Source organism: Cynocephalus volans, chromosome 10 (genome assembly GCF_027409185.1).
Source record: "Cynocephalus volans isolate mCynVol1 chromosome 10, mCynVol1.pri, whole genome shotgun sequence".
NCBI classification, from domain to species: domain Eukaryota; kingdom Metazoa; phylum Chordata; class Mammalia; order Dermoptera; family Cynocephalidae; genus Cynocephalus; species Cynocephalus volans.
Genome location: NC_084469.1, coordinates 45,419,083 through 45,441,460, shown reverse-complemented (window position 1 = coordinate 45,441,460; position 22,378 = coordinate 45,419,083). Strand labels below are relative to the sequence as shown.

At 35.4% G+C, this 22,378-nt stretch overlaps 1 protein-coding gene across 3 annotated transcripts in view; it reads left to right on the top strand.

The window, feature by feature from the left end:
• Positions 1-22,378, top strand: part of AKAP10 (A-kinase anchoring protein 10) — a 67,510-nt gene that overhangs the window by 2,592 nt on the left and 42,540 nt on the right. For 2 of the 3 annotated variants that reach the window (XM_063110950.1, XM_063110952.1), the window contains exons 2-4: positions 3,060-3,107; positions 6,752-6,934; positions 9,767-10,324. In XM_063110950.1, coding sequence (XP_062967020.1) covers positions 3,060-3,107; positions 6,752-6,934; positions 9,767-10,324 — 789 coding nt within the window. The remainder of the gene's footprint in view (positions 1-3,059; positions 3,108-6,751; positions 6,935-9,766; positions 10,325-22,378) is intronic. The other variant, XM_063110951.1, reaches the window with a different exon arrangement.

Genomic DNA, 22,378 nt, shown 5'->3' with positions numbered 1-22,378 from the left:
ATATTAAAAAACCCTAGTTAGTTGGGAAAGGATGGACTAATCAGTAGATGATTCTGGTTATCCATCTGACCAAAAAAATAAATAAAATGAAGATTTCCTACCTCCTGACATACACATCAGGAGTTAGCAAACTTTTTCTGTAAAGAGCAGATAGTAAATATTTTAGGCTTTGTGGGCCATATGGATCCTGTCACACTCCCCTCTATTGTGGCTATAGACAGTATGTAAACAAATAGGCATGGCTGTACTACAGTGAAACTTTACAGAAAACTGATCGTGGCCTGGATTTAGCCCATGGTTTGTAGTTTGCCAATCCCTGATATATAGAAATAAATTTTAGGTAGATAAGAGCAAAATTTGAAATCGTGTAGAAGAACATATATAGGGAAAAAAAATCTAATCTTGGGTAGAAAAGGATATTTTAAAAACTAAGACACAATTGGTCAGATTGTGGTATTATAACACCAAGGTCAAGGGTTCAGATCCCACTACCAGCTAGCTGCCAAAAGATAAAAAATAAAAATAAGACACAGGAAAATACAATCCACATAAAGTAAATTTGACTACATTAAAATTAAAACTTACATACAATAAAATATGTCTAAGATATTTGCAACAGAAACAACAAAGGATTAGTATCCATAATATGTATGTAATTTCTACAAGAAGTAAGTAAAAGACAAAGGACATGAAAAGGCAGTTCACAAAAGAGGAAACCCAGATGGTCAATAAACGCAAAAGGATGATTAACCTCAGAAAACAGGGAAGTGAATTTCAGGCATCAAATGTCATTTCAAAACTAGTAAGTTGGCAAAAATTAAAAATACCAAGGATGAGACTATGAAGCATGGCTATAGGAGTATAAATTTGTACAGCCACTTGGATTAAAAATGCACACAATTTATTACTAGCAATTCCATTTCTAGAGATAAATAAAGGTATATTTGAAAGTAACTAAGTTGCTAAAATGAATAAACTAGAGCTACATGAAGAAACTAGATCTGCATCAATATAGACATGACAAATTATTGAATGAATACAAAGCAGATATGTACAGAATAGTATCTGTGTAATTTTTAAAGATGTGCAGAATAATACATTTTTAAAAAATACATTCGTATGTGGTAATAGTCTAAAAACATACGTGGCAGGAAGACATCTAATTAGGGTGGGAAGGGAGGAAGAGCAATGGGGTCAGGTGGCGAATCATAGGAACCTTAAACTATATGTGTAATACTTAGAGGAGGAAGTGGAAATAAAGCAGAATGCTAATATTTGAAAGTCAGGTTGTGTGTGCACTTTTGTGTTTGAAGTGTTACACAGGAGATCTGATTGATAGGAGGAGAATGTTTTGAGAGCAGCAAACGTGGGACCGTGGAGGTATATTTTGATACTTGGTCTTAGAAGTGGTTTGGGCACGGGAGGTAAGGAAGAAACAAGGATGACTCTCAGATTTTTGGCCTGAGTATCTGGGAGATGATGGTGTCATTCAAGAGAGAAGATGAAAACTGAGGTAGGAACAAGTTTGGGAAAAGAGAATGTGTTCCATTTTGGATCAGAGGAATTATGGAACGTGGCCCCTAGATGGTTAGCCATATGAATTTGAGATGAAAAAAATTTAGACTGGAGATATAAATTTAGGAGTTACAGTATATTTATGTTACTGAAAGCCTTAAGAATTGGTAAGATCAACCAGAAAATGTATATGTAGCAAAAAGAAAAGAAGGACCCACCCTTTCCCTGAGAAATTCCTAGTGGGCAGAGGAGGAGAGGTCAGCAAGGCGATAAACTGAGCAGGAATGGTAGAAAACCAGGAGAAGAAGAGTGGTCACGGAAGCCAAGACCAATTAACATTTCAAGCAGGAGATGTAGGATTGGCAGATGCTGCCGAGAGGGCTGCGAACCCCATCAGTCTACCACATATCCTTTATCTTCCTGATGACAGTGACCAGTACCTGGAATGAGCTTACCTTTTTTCACCATGTTAGTTTCCACACACTTGAACGCAGACTTTTTGAAGACAGGATCTCTGTCTTTACTGAGCTAGTGGAGTGTCTTTCTAGCACATACTAGGCACTTACGTACTTGTTGATGGATTGACTTCAATCAGATACTCTGAGAGCTAGTTATTTCCTGCTACTAGCCTTTCAGCTTCTAATGTTTAAGAGCACAAGTTGAGAGATGGACACATTTTGGTATTTCGTATTTTGTTAAGCTTTTCAGGGTGAGGTTAAAGAAAGCTTAATGTTGAAAAAACATAAGAACAGTAAAGAGGGTTAAAAATAGTCTTATGTCAGATCCTGTAATAGAGTTCACACTTGGCTTAAGCTGCCATGCCCCTTCCTTTCTTGGGTGTTATATCATTAGCTTCTCTGTGGAAGAACTTTCAGTGCTTTGTGTAATAAAGGAGAGATTATATGATTATTTTAGAGACAAGTTGTTAAACCTTGAATATTGGAAGTTTAGAATGTTTTTAAGTCTAGAATGCTTGTTCTTGATGCTGTGAGGGTAATACAAAAGAAGTAAGATATGATGTACAACCAGAGAACTCTTTTTCTTCGCTATACTTCTAGTAGCCAGTACAGTGGGTAGCACATGGGAACAATATTAGTTAACATTTATCCTGAATTTATTGTGGTAGTTACTCTTCTAAGCCTTTTACAGGTATTTACTTTTTTCATCAACAATCTCTAAGGTAAGGGTTTTATTATTGACCTAATCTTATAAATCAAGGACATTAAGACCCAGAGAAGTAAAGTAACTTCTCCAAGATCACATGGCTAATAAGTGGCAGAGCCAGAATTTGAACCTAAATGTTGGGATCTCTTTGTCTTTCCGTAAGCACTCAATGTCTTTGACTGAATGCTGTTCAAAGGTACTTCCTCAGAGAAACCTTCCCTGACAATTGACCTACTGTGTCCCCCTCCAAGGCAGTTAGTCTGTCGTTCTAGAGCTTTGAATACTCGTCTGTCAGAATAAAGGCTTGCCTAATTTTTACAATGTATAGAATGGATCTCTTTGACTGCAAAAGTTGGACATGATGCTCTTTCATCTTCTAGTGAAAGGCAAAGAACAAGAGAAAACCTCAGATGTCAAGCCCGTTAAAGGTGAGTTCAGCAGCATTCCATTGGATTAAAAGGTGATGTACTTGCATTTATCAGCTCTTTATCTTCTCCCTTCTTTTGGCATGAATCATTTCTGCCATATTTCATAATTATACTACACTTGGACTTAGCCAAAAGGCCGAGAAGCAATTCGTAATTATTTATGATTGTGTCTTATTTCCCTCTTTAACCTATATACTCTTTAACACCTAGCACATACCATACAGTTTTTTTACTGGGCATCTGCTGGCTGTTGTCATGATTACGGTGAACAAGTGCCCTCCTTATTAATCACACATTTGATTCTTCTCTAAAAGCAATTAGGTGATTTTATTTACTAAAACAAAAATCGAAGAAGACTCTTGAGGGAAAGCACTATCACTTATAAGGCTTAGTTTTCCGTCATTTATCCAGAAGTGTGGGGATAATTATAGTTTTCACTTCTTTATTACTTTGGATGAATGGCTTTAATTTAAAATTTATTCGGAGTACATTGTTGGGATCAATACTTTGTCCTTATTTATAGGTTAGAGCATGCTTTCTTTAGATTATAATCTCTGTTCTATTTTTTTCTGATTTCATTATGTCCAGTGTAGATTGACTGGTATGGGAAAATGACAGTGGAAAGTGTTTCCATAATCATTACATATAAATTTTATAAATGTAACTTATTTATATAAAATCTGTGGATTGCTACTTTTTAGATTTTTCTTTCCAATGTTCATGTTGTATGGCTATTGAGTAATTTACTCTATATGCTCAATTTGCCAGAGAAATAGTAATTATATCTTATTAAGAGACTTGTAAGATTAGGAAAAAAATAGGGTACCTTATAGCTTTTTTGTCTCCTTATTTCTGATAACTTAAAGCCAGTTAGATTCCACATTAGTTCAAACTATCTTCTTTAAGCAAAATTTGCCTGGCATTGCTAAAGGCTTAAAGCCTTTAGCAAACACAGGCTTGTGAAGACTAGATCTGATTGTAGTAGAAAAGAGCTTCAGATAGTTAGAACACCAATCTTTCACTCTAAACTTTGCACTAGCAGTATGATCTTGGGAAGTCATGTAACTTTCTTCAGATTCTTCATTTGTAGGATGAGGGGATTGGCCTAGCTAATTTCTAAATCTCTAATAGGCTAAAAAATTCCATGCTTATACTCTATTTATGACAGCATATAATCTGGGCTTAGCATTCACTGATTAAACTTTAGGATAATACAGAAGCAGTGCAGGAAACGGTCGCTCAAGAAGTTTGCAGTTCAGTTAGACAGACAAACTTAGACACAGAACAGTAGCAAATAAACCAAAATAATAATAGCTATCGTTTATAGAACACCTGTTCTAGGCATTAGACAAAAACTATGGCTATAACAGTGAACAAAAAATACTTGGATGTTGCCCTCATTCAACTTATTGATTGGTAGGAGAGAGGAAGTTAAATAATTCCACAGATGGTTTGGGCTAGATTGGTAGTGATGGAAATAAAGAGCTCTGGATGAATTTGAAAAAAATTTAGGAGGTAAAATGGGTAGAAGTTTGTTATTGATTAAATAGGAAGTATGAGGGAGGAGGAGATCTAAGTTATTTACCTTTCTGGCTGGCACAACATTGTGACTGGTGGAGAACCAAGCTGGAAAGTGGTATGTTTGGTTTTAGTATGTTGGGTGGGAGGTGCTTGTGAGTCATTCATTTACCTATGTTATCTTATGTATACAGTAATTCTAGAGTCTGAGTTTTTAACCAAAGATGAAAGAATGATTTTATAGAGCTTAGGAGACCTGGATTGAAATCCTTCCTATTGGAATGGTTCTTTGACTGAGGTCAAAGCACTTAACTTTTTTCCACTTGCATTCTCATCTCTAAAATGAGGAAAATACTGGTTTTGAAGGATTGAGGTAAGAGATCAGTGAAATAATGTTAAAAAAAATGTGCATAGAGAAACCAACATAGTGCCTGGAACATTGTAGATATACTTCATTGGTACCTATTATTATCTAGTTTTAACATGGTGGGCCCTTGATATGTGGAATTAGTCAAAGTGAAGTGTTGCAAGGGGTTCAGAAGGAATTTAAAAATCAGCAAATGATTTCTGAAGTTTAGGGGAGACTTCATGGAAATGAGACTCACCCTTATAGAAGGTGAAGGATAAGAAGGATTTGAGTGAAGGAGGAGATTCTTTCTCTTTTCTCGCTACCAGCCCAGCTTTTTATTTCTTTGAGTATATATCGGGCAGAGAGGCCTTCAGACAAGTAAAGAGAAGTTTTTACAGAAAGATTAAAGTGAGATTATGGAGGGCTGTAAAGACCAGAAAAGAGAGTTGAGACAGAGGAAACAGAGAGCCACTGTAGGCTTTAGAACTATGGTGTTTATGAAAGGTTAGTCTGGAAGAGTTATGTAAGATGGAGACCCTTGAAGTTCTTTTATTGAATTACAGAAAGACCCGCATTAAGGTTGTGGTGTTGAAAATAAATAGGTAAGTAGACCGATGTTTAAACATCTTAAAGGAGAAGTCAACAGATCTTGGCAAGTAGACAGATGTAGTGAAAAAAGAATGGGACCAAGATTTTGAACTTTGGAGACTGGTAGAATGAATAGAAACAGGAAAATTGAGAAAGATGTTAACATTCTTATCTGCTTTATCCTATAAACACATCTGAAAGAATGATAGATTGACTTTCACTACTAAGTATTTTTCATAAGAAATATTACCAAGTATTACTTATTACTACTCAGATTCTGGGTCCAGGAACTGTTTGCTGAGATGGAGGGCACTTACGTGTTGACTGCTTAGTAAAATGAGGGGTGCTAGTAGATACAAGTTTAGTTACCTGAGAGCGTTTATCGTGAGGACTGGAATGATAGCTGACCTGTGTAATTTCTGTCCTTCTCACTATAGCAATGTATTAAGCCAAAAATTCTTAAAAACTTTTAATAAGAGTCATTGATACCTGTGTGGAATAAATAGGATAGGTAGAATTTTAATTCTCCTCTAGTGACAAGTTCATAGGATTACTATAACAGTAATATTGTAATATTGAACTGATTATTTCCTATTAATATATCGGTAATTAACCTCTATTCTGAAGTCAAAAGGATGATATGAATCTTTCTTCAGATTAGCAAAGGAAATATATTTTGTGATTTTTCAGTGTACTTTATCTTAAAGCAGCTTGAACTTTGGTCATTGATGTGTTTTATTACATGGAAGAATTTTGTTACTCAATTAAAAAATAAGTATTTTGAAGAATCTTTTTCTAGTTTTTTTTCCCTTTAGCATTCTGCAATTTTAGTTTCGCTCCTGAAGCAAGCAAGGATTAAGGAATTGAAAAGAATCCCTATTTTAAAATGCTTTCTGGCTTTGATACTTTCTATTCTCAGTAGAAGTTGTTCCCAAAGAAAGATCTCTCTCACCTTGAGTTCCATTTTTGGCACAGTATTTTGAGAGTTATAAATAATAATAGAATGTTTCCTTCCAATTTTCTGCTGTTTGATTAAGTTACCTTTCCTCTTAAGTATTTTTTGTCCAGCATGCTGACTAAAGACAGGTGTTACAAAATTTAATTTCTAAAGTTCTCTTAAAGTCCTGTTATGAGAGTTTTAGACTATTAAATTGTGTTTAATTTTTAACAATTTTTTGAAAAATTATAGCTTCAGTATGCGTACATTCCCCACAAAAAAGCACTAAAAATCATGCCTTGCTGGAGGCTGCAGGACCAAGTCATGTTGCAATCAATGCCATTTCTGCCAACATGGACTCCTTTTCAAGTAGCAGGACAGCAACACTTAAGAAGCAGCCAAGCCACATGGAGGCCGCTCATTTTGGTGACCTAGGTAAGTGATTACCATTTTTTGTTAACTTCCTACTGGAGAAAGGATTTGAGTACAATATGTGAAACTCCTGTCGTAGGATACTGGACTATATAAGTTGAAGGCATTTTGAAAAAGTGTATTTAAACTAAAATAACATCAATAAGTGTGATGGGTGGCACTATGTTGCATTCCTATAAATATAAAATATAAAGCATGTCCAGTAGGAAAATGAGCAATTTCCAGAAGAAGAAATATTTTGACCACTAAGTATAAGTATATGAAAAAGATGCCTCACTTTACTAGTATTCAGGGAAATGCAGATGAAGATAATGAGTTAACACACTATATGTTAACACATGAGCATGTATTTTAAGTTCTATCATTTAAATATTAGAGAAGATGCAGGGAAATGGCCACTCCCATTTAGTGATAATGTAAATTGATGAAGACTTTTGGGAAAGTAGTTTGGAAGTATTAAATCAAAATATAAAATATGCATCCCATGTAGGTGACACTTCTTTCTAAGACCTAGCCCTCAGATATGCTTACATATATGCACAGCTGTATATATAAGTATGTATAAGGCTATTTGTTGAAGTATTTTTTGTGATAGCAAAAAATTAGGAATAACATGTAAATATCTGTTAATAGAGAAATAATCAAATTGTGGTATACTCATATTCTGGACTACAGTGTAGCCATTTAAAGGTCTAAAAGAGACGTGGAAAAATGTCTAAGACACGTTAGCAGTATGTGCGGTAAGATCTGTTATGTTAAAATCTCTCCCAAAATGAAAAGATAGGCAGGAGATCCTTGTTTTTCTGAATATTTGTTACCCATTTCTGCACTTATAAAAATTTGCATGTAATGTCATAAATTGGAAAAGATCCATGAGTGAATTGACCTCTGATAAAATTAGCCCCTCTTTTGACATCTCTCCCTTAATATTTGTTTATATTCAAAGCCATGGTGTCAGTGTCTTTGTGGGTCACACTCAGCAATACACTGTAAACAAAATGCATATGATCACAAAGTAAAAGTATAAGTTTTGCTGGGTCACTCATACATTGCCGGTGGGAATGTAAAATGATACAGCCACTCTGGAAAACAGTTTGGCAGTTTCTTCTAAAGCTAAACATACAATTACTATATGACCCGACAATTGCACTTTTGGGCATTTATCCCGGATAAATGAAAACGTATGTTCACACAAAAACCTGTACACAAATGTTCACAGCAGCTTAACACTGAAAAACTGGATGTCCTTCAACAGATATATGAAGGAACTGGTATATTTATACCATGGAATACTACATAGCAATAAAAAGAAACAAGTCTTTGATACTCGCAACCATGTGGATGAATCTCAAGTGAATTATGCAGAGACAAAAGCCAATTCCAAAAGGTTATATGTAGTCCAATTCCACCCACATAGCATTCTTAAAATGACAAAATTGAAGAAATGAAAAATAGATTAGCGTTTGCCAGATGATAGGGCTTGGGAGGTGAGAGAGGTACATGGATGTAGTTATAAAAGGGCAACGTGAGGAATACTTGTGGTGTTGAAACTGTTCTGTGCATTGGCAGTGGATACAGGAATCTACATGTGATAAAATCGCATAGAACTAAATACACCCAAGCACACACAAATGAGTGCAGGTAAAATTGGGGAAATGTGAGTAAAGTTGGTGGATTGTATCACTGTCAATATCTTGGTGTGATATTGTACTACAGTTTTGCTAGATGTTACCATGGGGGAAACTAAGGGTACAGGCATCTCTATATTATTTCTTAAAATTGCATGTGAAACTACCATTATCTCAAAGAGTTTACTTAAAATAAATTGTAAGTTTTGCAAAAGATCAGGATTTCCTCAAGTTCATGAAGATGGACTAGTTAACATTGACAGTAAGGTAGTCAGCGAGAATAATGATGTGCTTCAAAAGAAAATGATTTGAATATCAAGGATTAAGAAAAGCCCTTTTGAAAAATTGATGAAACCCTCAGTTTATTTTGTAAAAATGACCCTATTTAGGGTCATGCTGTGAAAGCCAAACAAATTTTTTTAAAAATTTTTTGTTCTAATAATTAGCTTGTGGCTATAATCATAACCTAAATGTAGTTAAATAAGTATTAATTTTAGTTTCCTTTCTCAAGATAAAATTCCAAAGCTACTCTTTATTCTGTTATAAATAATACTAAGAGTCTTCGTAGCTATATCCATGCATCCACAATTTCTCCCCAGGATAGGTGCCTACAAGTTGAGTTATTGGATTGAAAATCATGCAGTTTGCTAAGGCTTTGCTCTCTGTTCCTGATTGCTCCTCCAAAAAGGTTTTGCCAGTTTACATTCTCGTCACCAGTCAATGAGAGTATTGCCTGTTTTCCTGTGCCCTTGTTAGTACTTATTATTTTTTGAAAAAAAAAATCCAATTTGTTAGGCCAAAAATGTCATCTTGTATTTATTTGCTTTTCTTTGATTTTTAATGAGGTCAGTACTTTTTCATATTTTTATTGGCCTTTTTTCTTTCTTTGGGTCTACTATAAAAATTATTTTTCTTAAGAATTTTCATGATCTGAATTGCCATTAAAGAGATATGAGCATTGAGTAACAAAGAACTTTTTTTACCTAAGAAATAATGAAAAATAATATAAAATTTAAATAAGCTTTAGACAGTTGTTTCTTCACTTTGTTTAGTAACCAAAACCATAGTATTTCTAGTTCTTTATTCATTTTATTGCTAGAAAGTAAACTTTATTCAAGACCTCTGATACCGCTGTTGCTAAAGGTGATTAATAACATCAGTCTGAAATTGTTACTGAACTGCTAATTCTTTTGCTTCTGTCTTTTAGGAAGATCTTGTCTGGACTACCAGACTCAAGACACCAAATCAAGTCTTTCAAAGACACTTGAACAAGTCTTGCATGACACTTTTGTCCTCCCTTATTTCATTCAATTCATGGAACTTCGGAGAATGGAGCATTTGGTTAAATTTTGGTTAGAGGCCGAAAGTTTTCACTCTACAACTTGGTCTCGAATAAGAGCACACAGTCTGAACACAGTGAAGCACAGTTCACTGGCTGAGCCGGTCTCTCCATCTAAAAAGCATGAAACTACAGCATCTTTTTTAACTGAGTCTCTTGACAAAAGATTGGAGGATTCTAGTTCAGCCCAAATGCTTATGATTCAGTCAGAAGGAATTGACCTGAATTATAGAACTAACAACACTCAGAATCACTTGCTGCTTTCCCAGGAATGTGACAGTGCCCATTTTCTCCATCTTGAAATGGCCAAAGCAGGGACTCATCAAGTTTCCATGGAAACCCAAGAGTCCTCCTCCATACTTACAATGGCCAGTAGAAATAGTTCCTCTTCTCCACTAAAGGAATTATCAGGAAAACTAATGAAAAGTAAGTATGTGATTTTCTTGTGTGTGTATATCTCCCTCTCTCTCAATTCACAAAACAAAACTTAAAATGAAGAATAAAAGGATTAGAATGGTTTCTTTTCTCCTCTAACCACTAGCAAATTTGGGAGGATTTGAAGAGAGGAGTGGAGTCAGATCAGTGTATGAAAGAGGAGCATGGGGGAAGTCTAGAGTGACTGGACCCTCTAAGAAGTGTGTCACAGAATTAATAAATGAAGAAGGTCAAGTATCCTCCTTTTCCCTTCCACACATTTTGAATTCAAATCATCATCCGGATAGGCTTATTTCCTCCTTGCCTCAATCTTAATTTTATTGCACTTTGCAGATAAAATTTTATATTTTAAATTGCCAATAGATGACATTTCATCAGGTCCTGTGCTAAGTGTATATTTGGATTTTATTTAATAGTTACAGCACCTCTATGAGGTAGGCATTATTATTTCATTTTACACATGAGAAACCATGACTTAGAAAGGTTAAGTAACTTGCCCTAGGTTGTACCGTAAGTGAGCAGCTAGAATTAAAACCCAGGCATTTTGACAACAGCACCTCTCTTTTTTTTTCCTTCTATTAGTTTAGAAATTGCACTCTTACTTCTTAATTATCACCTTTTGGAATTCTGATTAGGCAGCCTCCATATTATTCCTCTTCTCTCTCCTGTAAGTGATTTCTTCAGATCTGTCTTTTAGGTAATTGATTCTCTCTGAAGTAGGATCTAATCTGCTATTGAATCATTTTTTTAATCATGTTATTTTCATCTTAAATTTACTGAATTTTTCAGTATTAAATTTCCAGAAATTCTTTTTTTTTCCTTCAAAATTGCTTGATTATTTTTCATAGTTTCTGGTTCCTTTTACCCTTCATTCCACTTTTGATCTCATCTTTTTTTTTCTTTAAATTTATTAAACATATATTCATTGTCTGATAATTCCACTCTACAGTTTTTGCGGCTCTGATTCAGCATCTTTGTTTCTTCAGAATCACGCTCTTGGTGCCTTGTCATTTTGGGCTGTAAACATGTTTCTTGGACTTGTGACTGAGGGAATTCTGTAGGTACTCTATAAATTAGGCTATTTCAGATGTATTTGCATTTGCTTTTGCCATGCACCTGGGGCCTGCTTTACTACTCTCCTGGCACCACTTAAAACTAAATTTTTGTCTAAGATACTCATAATAAACCCATGTGAGTATAGGCTTTTGGTCAGGAATTGTCAAGGGAGATTTTTTTTTCTTTCTCTCTGACATTAGAGTACTGTTGTCTCCCTCTGAGAGGTCTCCCTGCCCATCCACCCCCACTTAGTTAACCCACCAAGGTATGCTTTTGGGATTCTGGCCATAGGCATGCCTTTGGTCTAATCCTCCCTGTTCGGGCCCTGGGCAACTGCCCTTTAAAGTGCAAGGGAAGGGCCGGCCTGTGGCTCACTCGGGAGAGTGTGGTGCTGATAATACCAAAGCCACGGGTTCGGATCCCATATAGGGATGGCCGGTTGGCTCACTGGCTGAGCGTGGTACTGACAACACCAAGCCAAGGGTTGAGATCATCCCCTTACTGGTCATCTTAAAAAATAAATAAATAAATAAATAAAGTGCAAGGGAAGTCGCGAGGGAGGTCTTGAGGGTGGTGGTTTTTTTTCCTCAGGTGAATGCCCTGTCTTGAGCTTCTACCCATCTTGATTTGTACTGACTCCCACAGGTCGACAATTCCTTATCTGCAATTTAGAAATCCAGAAAGCTTTGACTATCAACAGTCATCTTTAAAATGAACAAAATTTGGGCTGGCCCGTGGCTCACTCAGGAGAGTGTGGTGCTGACAACACCAAGTCAAGGGTTAAGATCCCCTTACCGGTCATCTTTTAAAAAAATAAATAAATAAAATGAACAAAATTTGGCCTGAACTGCTATGAACTTATTGCAGAAATATGAATATGTTTAATTGTGGGGTATTGTTCCAGATGCTGCTGGGGTATTAATATGCCATATGTTAAACACAGTGTGTTACCTCTGTAAAAACCTTTAAAATTCTGAATTCCAAAATACTACTGGCCCCAAAGACTTCAGGTAAGGGAACTACCTGTACTTGTTTCTGCCTTGGACTATTTCCCTTACTTTTACACGAGCTCTGATATACTTTTAAAAAGCATTTTGAGGGAATTCATTATTGAAAAGAGCTTCTTTGGACATCCAGTCTGGCCTGTTTCTAGAAATCAAAGTCCAGAATCTGTTTCTTTAGTTGTAATATACTTTATTGTTTTGGAAACTGTCTTTGCTTTGGTGGTAATTTATTTCAATAAAAAATAGAAATAGCCGTGGAGTCATTAAAAGAGTACTAGCCAAGATTTTCCTTTTTTCATTATTATTTTTTAAATTTATATATAGTAAATTTGACCTTTTTTAAATGTGTACTTGTATGAGTTTTAACACATGCATAGGTTCCTGTAATTGTCACCATAATCAGGATGAAGAACAGCTAGTTCTATCACCTTTGTAGTCAGATCCTCCTCTATCCCAGTGCTTGGCAACCACCGATCTATTCTCCTTCTCCATAGTTTGCCTTTTCTAGAGTGCCATAGAAGTAGACTTATACTGTATGTTACCTTTAAAGACTGGCTTCTTTCACTCAGTACAATAGCTTTGAAATTCATCAATGTTGTTGATTATATCAATAGTTAATTCCTTTTTATTGCTAAGTAGTGTCCTTTGTATGGATGTACGAGAGTACTTCAAAAAATTTGTGGAAAAATAGAATTAAAAGATAATATGAATATTTTCATAAACTTTTTGAAGACCCCTCATAGTATCCATTTGCCTGTTGGAGGACATTTGGATTGTTTCCAGTTGTTGGTGATAATAAGTAAAACTGCTATAAACATTTGTGTATAGGTTTTAGTGTGGACATAAGTTTTTATTTTTTTAGAATAAATACTTAGTAGTAGGTTTGCTGTATTAAATGGTAAGTGTGTATTATATGACACTGCCAGACTGTTTTGTAGAGTGCACCATTTTGTATTCCTACCAGCAATGTATGAGAGTTCTAGTGGCTTCATGTCCTCGCCAGTACTTAGTATAGTCAATTTTTTGTTTATTTGGGGTATTTTAGCCATTGTAATAGATGTGCCGTGGTATCTCATTGTGGTTTTACTTTGTATCAGTATCACACTGTCTTGATTACTGTAGCCTTATAATAAGTCATAAAATTAGGTAGTATGATATGAGTCCTCCTGGGTGTTTTGTTGTTGTTGTTGTTGTTGTTTTCTTGTTTTGGATGTTCTGGTTTGTTTTGGTTTGGCTTTTTTTTTTTTTTTTTTTCAAAATTTTAGAATAATTTTGTCTACATCTGCAAAAAACTGCTGGAATTTTATATTGAAATTGTATTCAATCTATAGGTCATTTTGGGAAGAATTTACATCTTAAGTATATCTTACAATCTATGAACATGATATGTCTCTTCATTTACTTTGGTCTCTGATTTCTTTCATCAGCATTGTATAGTTTTCAGCATACAGATTCTTGACATGTTTTGTTAGATTTATATCTAGGTATTTCTCTTTTTTCTTTTTGATGCTATTGTGAATAGTTTTTTGTTTTGTTTTGTTTCTGATTTTTTTACTGCTAGTATAAAAAATGTGATTGATTTTTGTATGTTGACTTGGTATTTTGTGACTTTACTAAAATCATTTATTTTAGGAGCTTTTTTGTAGATTGCGTGGGATTTTCTACATAGATAATCATGCTATCTGTGAATAGGAATAGGGACAGTTTTATTTCTTCCTTTCAAGACTGTTATTTTTTTTTTATTATTTTTTTTTCTTTTTCTTGCCTTACTGCGCTTGGTAGGACTTCCAGTAAAATGTTGATTAGGAGTGGTGAAAATGGATATTCATTTCTTATTCCTGATTTTAGAGGGAAAGCATTCAGTCTTTTACCACTAAGTATGAAGTTAGTTATAGAGTTTTGTTTTGTTTTTAAGTAAATGCCCCTTATCAGGTTGACGAAGTTCCCTTCCCTTGCCTGTTTGCTGAAAGATGTTGTTTTGAATCATGAATGAGTGTTGAATTTTGTGAACTTTTTTTCCTTTGTCATTTGTTACAGGGAAAATGATTTTTCCTGTATCAGTGAAAAGTGGTTTTTCTTCTTTTGTCTGTTAATGTAAGAGATTGCATTGATTGATTTTTGAATGTCAAATCAGTTACATTCCCAGAATCAGCTCTACTTGGTTGTGATGTCTTATTATTTTTGTATGTTGCTGGATTTGATTTCCTAATAGTTTGTTGAACATTTTTGTATCTATGTCTTGTACTATCTTTGTCTGGTTTCAGTATTGCTGTGGCTTGAATGTTTGTCCCATTGAAACTCATGTTGAAACTCAATCCCCAATGTAATAGTGTTAAGATGTGGGGCCTTCAAGAGGTGATTATGTCAGGAGCACTCTGCCCTCATGAATGGATTAATTGGTCTTCGTGGGAGTAGGTTAGTTATCACTGGAGTGGGTCTGTTATAAAATCCAGGTTGGCTTTCTCTTGTGAACCCTCTTGTCATGTGATGTCCTGTGCCACCTTGGGACTCTGCAGAGAGTCCCCCCCTGCAAGATGACCCCCACCACATGTGGCCCCTTGACCTTGGACTTCCCAGCCTCCAGAACTGCAAAAAATACATTTCTTGTCTTTATAAATTATCCATTCTCAGGTATTCTGTTATAGCAACAGAAAATAGACTAAGACAGGTATCCGTGTAGTTCTGACCTAATGAAATGAGTTGGGAAGTTTTTCCTCCTCTTCTGTTTGCCAGAAGAGATTGTGTAGAATTGGTGTTATCTTCTTTAAATGTTTGGTAGAATTTGCAAGTGAAACCATCTGGGCCTGGAATTTTCTTTTTCAGAATATTTTAAACTATGAATTCAGTTTCTTTCATAGATATAGGACTATTTAAATTATTTCTTCTGGAGTGAATTTTAGTAGTTTGTGGCTTTGAAGGAATTGTTAATTTTTATCAAATTGTCAAATTTATGGGCATGTAATTATTTATAACATTCCCATATTATCTTTAAATCTGTTGGTAATTGTGTCATCTTTTTTCTTTGTCAGAATGTATAGGGATTTATCATCAGTCTTTTAAAGAACCAGCTTCTGGTTTGATTTTTCTCTGTTGTCTTTCTGTTTTCAATTTTGTTGGTTTTCTGCTCTTTATTATTTCTTTTCTCCTGCTTGCTTTATTTTACTCTTTTTTTTCTAGTTTCTTAAGGTGGAAACAGATGGCTGATTTGAGACCCTTCTTTTCTAAGATAAGCATTTAATGCCGAATTTTCTTCTAACTTTCTAACCCCTGCTTTAGCTACACCCTACAAAAATGTTCTGATGTTTTGAACTAAGCAAAAGTGTTCTAATTTCCCTTGAGTCTTATTCTTTTGCCCATGCACTATTTAGAAATATGTTGTTTAGTTTCCAAGTGTTTGGAGATTTTTTTTTTCCTGTTATCTTTCTACTATTGATTTCTCATTTACTTATATTATGGTCAAAGAACATATTTTGAATGATTTCAATTCTTTTAAATTTGTTAATTTTTTAAATGAACTAGGATTTGGTCCATCTTAGTAAATGTCCCATGTACAATGAAAAAAATGTATATTCTTCTGTTGGATAGTTTTTTATCAATGACAGTTAGATTCAATTGGTTGATGGTAGTGTTCAGATTTTATATATCCTTGCTGATATTTTGTATGCAGTCATGTTACTCTCTTACTGAGATAAGAGTGTTGAAGTCTCCAACTGTAATTGTAAGCTTTTTCAGTTCTACTTCCAGTTCTACCTGTGTTTGCTTCAAGTATTTTGAGGCCTAGTATTAGGTGTATACACATTGAGGATCATTATATCTTCTTGGTTAATTGCTTTTTTTGTCATTATATAATGTCCCTCTTGATCTAAGGTCAGAAATATCTGTTGTTTGATTTGTATAGACACTTTAGCTTTCATTTGATTAATGTTTACTTGGTATAAGGTATGTTTCCACTCTTTTACTTTTGCACTACCTTTATAATTTTATTTGAAATGGGTATCTTTTGTGGGGGAGGGTGCTCACCTGTACAGGGATGTGAACCCTTGACCTTGGTGTTGTAACACCACACTGTAACCAACTGAGCTAACTGGCCAGCCTGAAGTGGGTTTATTGTGGGCAGGCTACAGTCGGGTCATGTTACTTTACCCATTTTGTCAATCTGTTTTTTTTGTTGGTGGTGGTAAATTTAATTATTTCCATACAAATTTTATTTTTTATTTTATTTATTTATTTTGCATCTGGCCAGTACAGGGAACTGAACTCTTGACCTTGGTGTTACAAGACTGCATTCTAACCAACTGAGCTATCCGGGCAGCCTCTCAATACAAATTTTAGTGTGATTTTTTACATTAAATGTGATTACTGCATTGTGAATACTTACAATGTGTAAACATAAATACTGGTTTTAATATAATTTAAATGTAATTATATTAAATGTAATTATTAATATATTTGGGCTTATGTCTACCTGTTTATTATTTATTTGTGTTTTCCTCTGTTTCCCCCTCCTAGACTTCTCCTTTTCTACTTTCTTTTGGATTGTTTGAATTTTTTTAGAATTTATCTATTGAGTTTTTGGTTGTATCTCTTTGTATAGGTTTTTTAGTGGCTTCTCTAGGGATTACAATATACATACTTTACATAGTATATTTAAAATTAATATTTTATCACTTTAAGTGGAATGTAGAATCCTTACTACCATGTAGATTCTTTTATTTTCCCACTTGTAGTTGTCATCTACATACATTGAAACCCTATCAGACAATGTAATTTTTATGTTCAACTGTTATGCATAATTTAAAGAACTTAAGAGGAGGAAAATTATCTATTATATTTACCCAGATATTTGCTATATATGCCCCTGTTCCTTCATTCCTAAAGTTTAGTTATCATTTCTGTTATTTCATTTGCGTCTTAAGAATTTCCGTTAGCATTTCTTTTAAAGCAGGTCTACTGTCAAAGAACTGTCAGTTAACCTTCATCTAAGAATGTCTTTATTTTGCTTTCATTCTTGAAGGAATTTTCACTTTATAGAGAATTCTGGGTTGACAGTTTTTTTCTTTTACCACTTCAGAAATATTGTTTCACTGCCTTCTGGCTGCCTGGTGTCTGGTGATTTAATGTGCAGTATTAAATTATTATTACTTTATATTTCACACATTGTTTTTTTCTAGCTACTTTCAGTATTTTTTCCTCTTCAGTTTTCAGCAGTTTGGTTATGGTATCTGGACATGGATTTCTTTGCTTTACTTCCTGTTTGCGGTTCGCTGAGCTTCTTGATTCTGTATGTTTGTGGGGGTTTTTTGGTCAAATTTGAGGAGTTTTCAGCCATTGATTCTTCAAATATTTTTTTGGCACTGTACTTTTTCTCCTCTCTAAGGCTTTGATGATCCAAATGTTAGAGAGTTGTTATTGTCTTGCCAGTCCCTGACGCTCTATTATTTACTTTTTTCTAATCTTTTTTTCCTGTTATTCAGCTTTGAAAATTTCTATTCATCTCTGTTCAAATTCACTGATTCTTGGGCCGAGCCCATGGCGCACTCGGGAGAGTGTGGTGCTGGGAGCGCAGCGACGCTCCCGCCGCGGGTTCGGATCCCATATAGGAATGGCCGGTGCACTCACTGGCTGAGTGCCGGTCACGAAAAAGGCAAAAAAAAAAAAAAAAAAAATTCACTGATTCTTTCCTCTGTTATTTCCATTCTGTTATTGAGTCTTTGCAGTGAATTTTAAACTTTGTCTGTTAGGTTTTTAGGTCTAAAGTTTCTGTTTATTTCTTTTTTGCATCTTCTATTTCTCTGCTGAGGCTGTCTATTTGTTTCAAGAGTGTTTGACCCTACTTCTTGGAGCATGGTTTTAGTAGCTTCTTTAAAAAAAAAAATCTTTGTTTTATAATCCAGCATCTGTGTCCTCTTGTCTTTTCTCAAGTGAGATAATGGGATTTTCTGGTTCTTTGTATAACAATTAATTTGTGATTGTATCCTGGACTGTTTGTTGTATGATTCTGGGTCTGTTTTAGTCCGTTTTGTGTTGCTGTAACAGAAATACCTGAGACTGGGCAATTTATAAAGAACAGAGGTTTATTTGGCTTGTGATTCTGGGACAGCTGCATCTGGCATGGGCCTCAGGCTGCCTCTACTCATGGAGGAAAGCGGCAGGCAGCCAGTGGGTACAAGCAGATCACATGGTGACAGGAAGCAAGAGAGAGGAAGCAAGAGGGGGGAGAGGTTCCAGGGTCCTTTAAACAATCAGGTCTCGTGGGAACTAATAGGGCGAGAACTCACTCATTACTCCTCCCTCCCCCAGGGAGAGCATTAATCCATTCATAAGGGATCCGCCCCCATGACACAATCAGTTTCCAACACTGCCACATTGGGGATCAAATTTCCACATGAGTTTTGGAGAGGACAGCACATCCAAACTCCATCAGGGTCTTATTTAAATCCTGTGGAAAATGTTGAAGTTTTTGCTAGTAAGTAGTTGACTTAGTTAGGTTTAGGCCACAAGTTCCAACCAGCATTATGTAGGCTGTGGTTCCAGTGTCAGTTTAGTTTTGGATCTTACCCGCATTTGTGCCTCCTGGTGTCCATTCTGGGACCTGGTTGGTGGTCAGGTCATAGGTCAGTTCTTTAAGCCTTTGGTATGCCCTTGGAGTCAGGTCCATGCATGACCAGCTCGGGGTGACCCCAGGAGCACACATACAATTTTATAAGTTTTCAAGAGCTCCCTCCTTTCTGCCATCTCCCTGACATTTTTTGACTCCTGAGATCACCCCAACCCCTTTCTGGTTGTCTTGCTGGAAATCTGGGGCTGTAGTCTCCCCTTACTATAGCATACTTCCCACAACTCTGTCAGCCTCTGGCCAAATAGCAAGAGGACAGAAGAAAAATAAATAGGGATTCTCCCCTTCTTGGGACTACAGTGTCTCTGTCAGAGAGTAGAATTCTTGGAGCTTTTGGAGCCTGCCTAGTCTGCTGCTGCCATTGTCACCATTGCTGTTCTGATATTGCCTGGGGGCTGAGGCAAGAGAGAAAGAAAAAAAACAGAAAAAGCCCAAGGGATTTCTCCCACTTGCTCGGATCCATAGAAGCCCTCTTTCCGCTCCTCAAACGAGAAATAGAGGGCCTCTCTTGGAGCTTTTTCTTTGTGCATCTGGTGTGCAGTTGTAGCTTGAGTCCAGGCCAGGAGATACTGGAGAAACAAAGTGAGAAACTTCCTGAGTTCTGGTTTCCTTTGTCAACCCACCTGCCACCATTTATGTTTCCAGGTCCTCAGGTACATTTGTCCCATACTTTTAGTTGCATTCTGTGGGAGAAACAGGGTAGAGTATGTTTATTTCATCTTGACCTGCTCAGTAGGATTTCAAATCAAATTAAAGGATGAAGTTTTCTGTATGGATTTGCTATTTTCCCCTTAAATAGAAAGCACATTAGGAAGATAATGGTTTAACACCTGCTATGCTGGTTCCTGTCATAATTACTTTCATTGTATTAAAACCTCTTGAGCTACAGAAGATAGCCATGTATTAACACCTCTTGTATTTATATATAAAACTTGTCTGGACCCTAGAAATTCTTACTCTTTCTTCTCTCTGTGGTTCCAGCTCCCATTTTTCATAAAGAATGAAGTCTCTTTCTTGAATAAACCTTCTTTTTGTATTTGTATATATCATCCTCAGGTGCTTAAGATTTTCTGAATATGTCCTTGTAACTCCATTTACCAATGAGGGGATTTGTAGTGGCCTACTACTTTTGTAACTGAAGATCAGTGTTAACTCAAAAACAGTGTATAATTTCTTTCTTTTTTTTTTTTTTTTTTGGTGGCTGGCCAGCAAGAGGAGTATAATTTCTTTTGAGTAATTTCTTTAGGATGTACTGATGTTTTATACTTCCATTTAAATAGATACTGAGTTTGGTTTTAGGATCTTTATGCAAAGAGACAGGGGTTAACAACATTTTTTCTGAGCTGACTTTGATAAGTTTATAAATTTTGCATTTTGCTGGTACATGTGCTATCTCATAGCCACTTACCTCGCTGCCTAATGAATGGTCTTTTAGGAATAGGCCTGTCCATTGTGTTCCTTGTGGTGGAGCCCACTTCCCTTGATTATCTTCTCTGCTTCAAGCTGTCTTTACCATTAGACATCTTCCCTCTACATAAGAATTCCTGACCTTAAGTTTTTTCATAAAGATATTGCTAACAATTTAAAATGAAAATGTGGTGATAGTACATGGTAAATTCATTCTTTCAATGGGTGTTTATGGTAAGTTAATTTTTTCAACAGGTATTTAGAAAGCACTTATTATATATGCCAGCATGCCAAGGATGCAGGAATGGATGGAATAGTCACAAGCTGGACATTCAGAAAAAATTTTGTCCATTGCATAAAGTTTATAGTCTGAGGAATTCCTTTTATTTGAATTTTTACCTTTTATACTTTTTTTTGTTGTTATTCTGGTGGCTGATGTGTATGGGGATCCAAACTCTCTGACTTTGTTGTTATAAAACTGTGCTCTAACCAACTGAGCCAGATGGCCAGCCATTACCTTTTATACTTTAATTGCTTATATTTAAATCTGTTCCTTCATTTGCCCTGGCACTATCTTACCTTGGCTTTGTCCTTAAAAACCAGTGATCTAAAGTATGTACATTTTAATGAAATGCTGTTGTGTCTTAGTTACATGAAAGTCTTGGTAAAGTTCCAGATACATTTGTGTCATCTCATGGAGGCAGTAAGTATTTTGTGTTTTGAGGTTTGTTGTTGTTAAGGATTAGTTTGAGTTAAAAGACAAGTTTTGAGATATTTAAAAATTTTTAAATTCTTATTGAAATACTGAATTGAGTAACTTAGTATTTAAACAACAGCCACAGTGCTTGAAGAAAAATTATTTTTTTGCAGTTATCTGGCCTCACAGGTTTCGACAAATTACGTTTTTAAAAAGCAAAGAAGGGGGACTGGCTAGTTAACTTGCTCTGTAGAGCATGGTGCTAGCAGCAGCAAGGTCAAAGGTTCAGATTCCCTTACTGTCCAGCTGCCAAAAAGAAAAAGAAAATTTAAAAAATAAAAAGATTGCTGTATTGGATTGAATTACAACTTCCCAAAACTCAATGAACCTTGAATTATGTCCCCAAAGTTTTATATATTAGAAACTTGGCCCCCATTGTGACTGTTAAGAGGGTGGGAAATCCTATTATGGTAATTGAAAGATGGAGCCTTGAAGAGGTAATTGGATTGTATGACCGTGCTGTAGTGAATGGAATAAAAATGGTGGTCTAGGTGTGGTTCTGAGGGCTTAAAAATGAGAGAGAAGAGTGAATCTGTCTGCTTTCTCTGCTTCCACCATCTTGCAATGTGAGACTCCTGGATCACTGTCGTCACTACCAGACTGACTTTGGACTTCCCAGCCTCAGAAACTGTGAGCAGTAAATTTTGTTTTCTTTATAAGTAACCAGTTCCAGATATTTTGTTATAAGCAACAGAAATGGACTAATACAGTTGCTTTAAGCAATTTCTCTGTTCTTTTACTAAAGAGTATTTTAGAAATTGGACCAAAGCATTTATCTTAGCTTAGTATTTATTAAGGTAAAATTTTTAAAATATATGTTAATTTTATTATTTATTAAAATGGCTAAAAATGTATTATGAATAAAAATGTCCTTTTATTCATAAATTAAATAAATGAAAATTGACATTTTTGGATCCAAAAGAAGGTTGTAACCTAGTTGTGTTTCTGAAATGAAATGTAGTTAATGTTTTATTTATGGGTATCAAAACTTCTTTACGTGGATTTAATCCTCCAGAAAATAAATATGCATTAATAGCTGTACAACCTCTACAGTGATGCAGGGTAATAAAAAAGAGCTAAACCAGTTCCTACTGCATTTGTCTGGGATTGGCAGCTGTTTTTGATTAATGGAAAAGCAGCATTAAGAAATAACCCAACTTCTGATTTTGAAGCTTTTTGACACGTTTTCTGCAAAACATATGTCT